This window comes from Tachysurus fulvidraco, chromosome 8, assembly GCF_022655615.1.
Source record: "Tachysurus fulvidraco isolate hzauxx_2018 chromosome 8, HZAU_PFXX_2.0, whole genome shotgun sequence".
NCBI lineage: Eukaryota > Metazoa > Chordata > Actinopteri > Siluriformes > Bagridae > Tachysurus > Tachysurus fulvidraco.
The window spans coordinates 1-7,378 of record NC_062525.1 but is presented as its reverse complement, the minus strand read 5'-3'; the positions used below and the strand labels follow the sequence as shown (position 1 = coordinate 7,378).

At 38.0% G+C, this 7,378-nt stretch overlaps 1 protein-coding gene across 1 annotated transcript; it reads left to right on the top strand.

Annotated features, from left to right (window-relative positions):
- The first annotated feature begins 322 nt into the window (after positions 1-322).
- LOC113636322 (5'-3' exoribonuclease 1-like) lies at positions 323-3,319 on the top strand. Its single transcript, XM_027136359.2, has 3 exons — positions 323-1,364; positions 1,588-1,685; positions 2,650-3,319. The coding sequence occupies exons 1-3, from the start codon at positions 1,303-1,305 to the stop codon at positions 2,757-2,759; spliced, it is 270 nt and encodes an 89-aa protein (XP_026992160.2). The 5' UTR covers positions 323-1,302; the 3' UTR covers positions 2,760-3,319.
- Positions 3,320-7,378: the final 4,059 nt, after the last annotated feature.

The following is a 7,378-nucleotide window of genomic DNA, read 5'->3' as shown; positions in this document are numbered from 1 at the left end:
TGAATTAGACATTGAACATTTTATTTGAAAGTAACCTTCAACCCAGCGTCTTTTTACTTAAGGTTAGTCCAAACTGTTCAAAATATTTTTGTTTGCCTGCAAAAATAAAATTTCATTTACTCGGTAGCAGTTCATTGATTTCATAAATACAACACACTACAGTTTTTTCTATACTTTCCATAAAGGTAAAAACGATATATGCAGTGTTCTCTTCATTTTAGATGTCAAAAGGGTTTTGTGGCTCCCTGTGTTTTTTTTTCTATGGGAAACGGGTCCAAATGGCTCTTTGAGTGTTTAAGGTTGCCGACCCCTGGTCGTGGGGATATAAGATAGTTTTAAACAATCCGATCGAAGGAAGGCGGGGCGTGTCTGAATACGGGTGGGAAAACAAACATAAGAGTAACCGCGAGCACAAACACAGCAATGCCAACCTAGCCTTCTAAGCTGATGCAGCTCTTCACGTCCGCGCTTTTTTGTTGTTTTTCTCGGCAATATGGGGGTTCCAAAATTTTACAGATGGATATCCGAGCGATATCCGTGTTTGAGCGAAGTTGTGAAGGAACACCAGGTTTGTGTTCATAAATGATGATAGTTAGCTTTAGCACTAGCATCCGGCTAACACTTTACCTCAGTCAGGGCTGTGTATGTTTACAGGTGTATTTACACATGATTGGTGATTAATTTTAGCTAAAGAAGGCAGAAAGGACAATAAATTCACTGTGGAAACATTCTGAAGTTTTAATTTCCAGCGCTTTAATTACTCAGTTAGTGAACAGTAAGTAATTGTGGAACAATCCCAACTCGATGTGTGTTACAGCTGTAGGTCACTACATAGAGCGCGAGGGGAGGAAACTTTGTGCTAACCCCAGTGCTCATGACAGGACATAAGGGTCATGTAGTCTGTAGCTGTGACAACTTACATGTGGGTTTATCTCTATAGCCACACAAATATAAACAACGTTTAATATATCTATAAATATATTGTTTAATACTAAACCTATTTAGTATTATTCTTATTATAGAATTATATTGACGTCATTATAGAAAGTTTTATTTGTAAAACTGAGGTAATTAAAATGGACTTTTTAGATGAGAGAAAATTAATGTATAATCGTTTATAATGAACTTTGAGTATTTTTATACTTATATATCTATTTCTTTAATACATGTAGGTGTTTTCATATTAAAATATGTTTTTATATTAAAATATATAGTCAGGTGTTCATTTAACTGGGAGCAAAATAGTCAGATATTTTCCACTACCTCGACTTTCGCATCATCAAGCCCAGGAAGGTGTTCTTCATGGCCGTGGATGGTGTCACACTCAGGGCCAAAATGAACCAACAGCGTGGCAGAAGGTTCAGGTACGTTCTACATCCGTTAGTGCAGGATGCATCTAACAGGAAGCTGCTTGCTGGTCTGGATTGCCTTAATGAGCTCGTTAGGTTGGTGATTAAATTAGTGATAGTTTATATAGATTATGTTCAAAAGTAATACTCGTATATGGAACGTTTCCACTGGGCTACATCCCATACCGCACTCTACTGTAGGTCACGTAATGTCAGTTGTTGCTCTCTTTTCTTTCAGATCAGCAAAAGAAACAGAGGAAAAAATAAAGAAGGCTGTGGGGAAGGGCGAGGATTTACCTGCAGTGATCCGGTTTGACTCCAACTGCATCACACCCGGTTTGTGTTACAGTTTTTACAGAATATTAACAGTTTATCACACTGTTTTAGTTCATTACGATCTTTTTAAAAAGCAGACGTCATGAGTTTTTTTATAAATTGTGTTTATTGTAATTATTCATATACAGTGGCAAGAAAAAGTACGTAAACTGTTTGGAATAAACTGGTTTTCTGTTGTAATTTGTCATAAAATGTGATCTGATCCTCGTCTAATTCACAGCACTAGACAGCATGATTGATGGACAGAGAGAGAGAGAGAGAGAGACACACACAGAGAGACAGACAGACACGGAGAGATAGACACAGAGAGACAAGCAGACAGGGAGAGAGAGACAGGGAGAGAGAGAGACACAGAGAGACAGGCAGACAGGGAGAGAGAGACACAGAGAGACAGGGAGAGAGATACACAGAGAGACAGGCAGACAGGGAGAGAGAGAGACACACAGAGAGACAGACAGACAGGGAGAGAGACACAGAGAGACAGGCAGACAGGGAGAGAGAGACACAGAGAGACAGGGAGAGAGAGAGAGAGAGACACAGAGAGACAGACAGACAGGGAGAGAGAGACACAGAGAGACAGGCAGACAGGGAGGGCGACACAGAGAGACAGGCAGACAGGGAGAGAGACACACAGAGAGACAGGCAGACAGGGAGAGAGAGACACAGAGAATGAGAGAGAGCGAGCAATAAACATAATATAAATGAATTATAGCATTCAAATGTTTTTTTTAATAAACTGCAAGGCTGTAAGTGCATGAAGTAATTAAATAAACACATTTAGCTACTTAACTATAATATAATAAGCACTAATTGGTTGCATTATGTTTTTTTATTATTAAATTATGTTCTTTTACATTCTCATGTGTTATTATTGTAAGCCTTTTTTTTTATTCAAGTCTTTTTTTTTGTTAAAGTGCTCTGAAAGTTTAGGTATATGTTCATGTTTTGCTTCATTTCTCTGTAGGTACGGAGTTCATGACTCGGCTTCACAAACATCTGAAATACTTTGTGCAGAAAAAGCTGTCCACAGACCGACCGAGTGAGAGTGTATCTGTCTGGTCACGAGGTGAGTAGAGTGACCGCACACACACACACACACACACACACACTCTCTGTAACAGGTCACACTGCAATCACTGTACATCCCTAAATATATTTTTCTCTTTATGAAGTTTCCATCTCCAGGACACATTAAGTAAAAGAAAACAAGACCCACAAATCCGTGATCACGAATTCGTCCCCTCAGTTTATAAACCGTACTCATGGATTATTGAACTGTTCCCTCAGTTTTACAAAGCGTGCACATGAGGTAACAATCCGTGCTCTCAGATTTGTAAACTGTACCCTCAGGTTTTCTAATCCGTACCAACAAATTCATAAACCGTGCGCACGCTTTCGCAATCCGTACCCATGGTTTTGCAGACTGTACTCACTGATTTTTAGCACCTCCCACAAGCAGGACAACAGCTCCACAAACAACGTGTTTAAACTTCATATTTTTTTAAATATGATAGAGGGTTGGATGACCGTACTGTGTCAACTTCAAGAGGAGAAGGTAAAAACCAATACAATACGAATAATGCACAGATTCCTTGGCTTAATACAATTGTATAAAGTTATTTAATAATAACATATTAACCAAATAAGTCGTTAAATAATTATATAAAATTGCGGAACTATTTAAAATTGCATGCTACTTTTAAATGCATGGAAGTAGCAACTGATTAAAATATTATTTCTTAAAATATCTCATCTCCGCAGGCATTGTGACGCTCCGGGAGCTGACCTGTTGAAGGTGGAGACCTGGCAGTGCGTATGGGAATGTGGTCCCTGTGTGTTGTCTGTCAACTCTTACAGCGCTGGAGGTCCTCCCTAACATCTGAGGAGCGTGTTCGGCTGAAGGACTATCAGTATACAGAGATCGGTCCTGCAGAGGAGGAACCCTTTCCCCAGCTGAACATCGGGTATGGAGGTCCCCTAATGGAGTGCCGGGGCGAGGCGGAGATGGCAGTGTCGGGGAAGCTGCTCGTGAGGTTTAAATGTATTCAGTTTTAAAAACAGAAGAGATGATCAGTGGTGCTGAAATTTTACCTCCTTCATTTAAACCAGGAATGAAGAATGGATAGAGTTCCTCAGTGAAAGTCTGACCAGTGAAAGAGTTGATATGAGATCTGGACTTCATATCATAAAAGGAGACCAGACCCTCCTCCTAATCCACAAACACCCCCACAACCTTCTCTCTAAGTGTGAGGGGGACAGAGGGATGTTCACAAGCATCATACTGATTCTCATTCCTCAGTATCACAGCCCAGAATCCATTCTGAGGTGTCAGTGTAATCTTCCCCTTCCTGTTAATGTTCTCTCTCATGACTTCTAATGTCCAGTCAGTTTTCCCTCTGACCTGCACCTCATAATAAAACCTCCCTGAGGAGAAACTGTGCTTTCCCAGAACACAGATACATGGATAAAACCTCTGTGGTGTATCAGGGAGATTCTGTCGTTTGTCTCCATGTGTCACTTGTTTTCCATCAGCAGACAAGATGAGATCAGGATGAGCTGTATCAGGATCCAGGGTCACATCCACTGAGAGAAACACACAGTGTGTGATGAGTAAACATGTAAAAAAATTACATCATCATGCAGTGGATCTGATTCATTATCGATTTATAAAAGGATTTGTAGAAGATTTTTAAAATTTTATTTCATTGAACTTTCTAAAATACAGTTTATAATAGGAGTCAGATATGAAATATAAAAAGGTTCCTTCTGAAATTTTAGTGATTAATTTTTGTTTGTAATTTTTGTTTTTCAGGAAATACACAGAAAGGGTCACAGAACATGAGAGAAAACCATTTGAAGTAAAAACGCTGAGTGTCTCTAGTGATAAATATCTGGTATGTTTTACATATAGAAATAAAACATGGGACTCTCAAGTGATTGAGAGAAACAGTTTGTTTTTTATTCTTTTTTAACTGTATGATTATAAATCTTTCAGCCTTCTTTGTCCAGCAAAACAACAACATTCTGCTCTGATAGACAAAGAGTTTTATACTCATCACTTTTCCACATACATGGTGTAACAAATCATTCAGGATCATTCATTATTTCCACACAATGTTTTACTCACATCAAGAATCTTTCATTTCTCCAAGTGAAGCTGAATTCAATCCGATTATAAAGCTGAACAGTGAAGGGGAAAGAACAGTTACTCCAAGTTGTGGAATTTGGACTCAAACCTTTGGGGGTTTATTTAATGTCAGGACACAAAACAGTAAATTATTATTTTGAAAATCTGAATTATAAAATATGAATCTCTGAACATCTAAAAAATGTAAATTAAATCTTAAATCTAAATTTTAACTCCTGCACTCGGATTCACATGACATCTCATTACATAAGGACATTTTGATATGAAAAGTAAAATTAAAAGTATCTAGTGTAACGTTTACTTCCAGTTAGCTGTCATCAACAATAACGTCTCTGCACTAGAGCTTCTACCAGTTACTTTATAAAAAAATAATTTCTCCTGTGTTTATGTGAATCATACTAGGGATGCCACAATTCTCAATATAATATTGAACCGTTCGGTACGACATCCACGGTTCAATACGTGCTTATGAATTGCGTTTTACGTTTAAATAATTTATGTGCTTTTCATTCTCTCCGAATTGACTGTTTGTGTGCCTGTATGTCTACGAGCTGAGATGAGGAAACTCCTCCTCGTGAGTAAATGTTCAATCACTATGCTCTAAAGTTAGGGGGCGTTAAACCTTCATTCCACACTTTAACATGGCGAGCGGTGGTGAAGCGAGGCTACAGTACGAGGAGGCGCCGGCGTCTTTTAAATCTGTGGTGTGGAGACATTTCGGTTTTGCTGTTGAGTATAACGCAGAGGAAGAAAAAACGGTAAACAAAAAAATGACTGTCTGCAAGCATTGTTTTACACGTGTAGCCTACTCAAACGGAAACACTTCCAATATGATTGCACATCTGCGGCGCCATCACCCAGCAATATCAATGTCTGAATGCAGGATAGCAGCGCAGGTAATAAAGTCCTCCAAAAACAACAGTCCCTCGCTGAATCCTTCCAGCATACATACCCAACTGGTTCCGAGAGACACATGAAAATCAGTCTTGTAACGTAACGTAGTAAAAATACTTTGTTACTGTACTTAAGTACTAATTTCACGTATCTGTACTTTACTTCGCTATTTAAATTTGTCAACTTTCACTTTTACTCCACTACATTTCCTAGATAAAATGTAAACTTTTACTCCGTTATATTTCCCCTAAGCATCTTTGTTATTTTTTACTACAAAATAAAATCAGAATAAATGTGAGCGACTGCAATAAGGGAGGTTTGGCGAATCACTGCTCCTAGATTGTATTACGCAGCTCCGCACGCTGTACGGAGACGCACAGGTACGCGCAGCGTGCACGCACAGTCAGAGCTGGAGGCATTTACAGGTATCTATAACGGCGGCAACCAAAAGCAGTGAAATGTCACTATTCTTATTACCAGAGTTGATCTTTGCTTTCTAATACTTTATACAACACTGATGAAAATAACAAAGGCAGTGGGGGTGTTCATTGCCAAAGATTTGCAGCCGTTTTCGGTGATTGGAAATGCGGGCTTTTGTCATCTTATAAAAACTCGCACTTTTTCAGCATCGAGATAATTCCCGACCTCTATGAAAAGACATGCAACAGTATTGTGTACGAATTGGCTCAAGCACAGAGCCTTGCTCTGACCACAGATGGTTGGAGCTCGCGGGCAACCGTGAGTCACCTCACTGTAACTGTTCACTGCATGTCGGATTGGGAAATGAAAAGCTGAAGGATACTTTACATTCTGAATGAAGGATACTGTACTGGAGTACTGTTAAGTTTAATTAAGATGGTTTATTTATTTAAGTATGTTTATTTGAAATGGTCAATTTATGTTTACTAACTTCACATTTATGTTTATTTTCAAAATTTTGGAATTTATGTGTTTCCCAGTTTGTACATGGGCTACCAGCAGCTGTGAGATGTCAGTGTTAATTTTAAAATAAAAAATGTTTATATTATACAAAACACTAGGAAACAGTGGACTTTTCTTTGCTTTTAATTAAAATAAAGGAGTATCGCAATAAATTGTTTTTATTTATTTCTTCTTAAACTCTTAAATGTTCCTATTGCCTAAGCATAGAATAACAAAAAACACTTTTATGTGTTAAGCCATCAGAACCGAACCGAACCGAAAACCGTGGTTAAAAAACCGAGGTATGTATTGAACCGTGGGCTAACTGTATTGTTGCATCCCTAAATCATACTATTTATGGTTTTACAAATCATCACGTTTAAATAAATAAGCATCAGGATGTCACATGGGTGTAGATTTGGTGTGAATGAATTTGCACATTTGAATTTTTACAGTAAAATTAATTAATTGAAATAAAATTAGCTTTGTAAGATTTGCAGTGTTTCTACATAATTCCTATCATTTTATCTAGCATTCAATCAATCTATTGATTCTGTCCATCCATTCATGTCTAATCTGTCTGTTGTCCACAAGCATTTATGATTGTTTCATTAAAAATATTACACAGAGCATAAGTCCAAATTAAGGCAGTCTGTAACTGATTAAAACATATAAACTTTATTTATTTATTTGTTATTACATGTTATTTGCTTGGGGCAGTGGGAGTTAA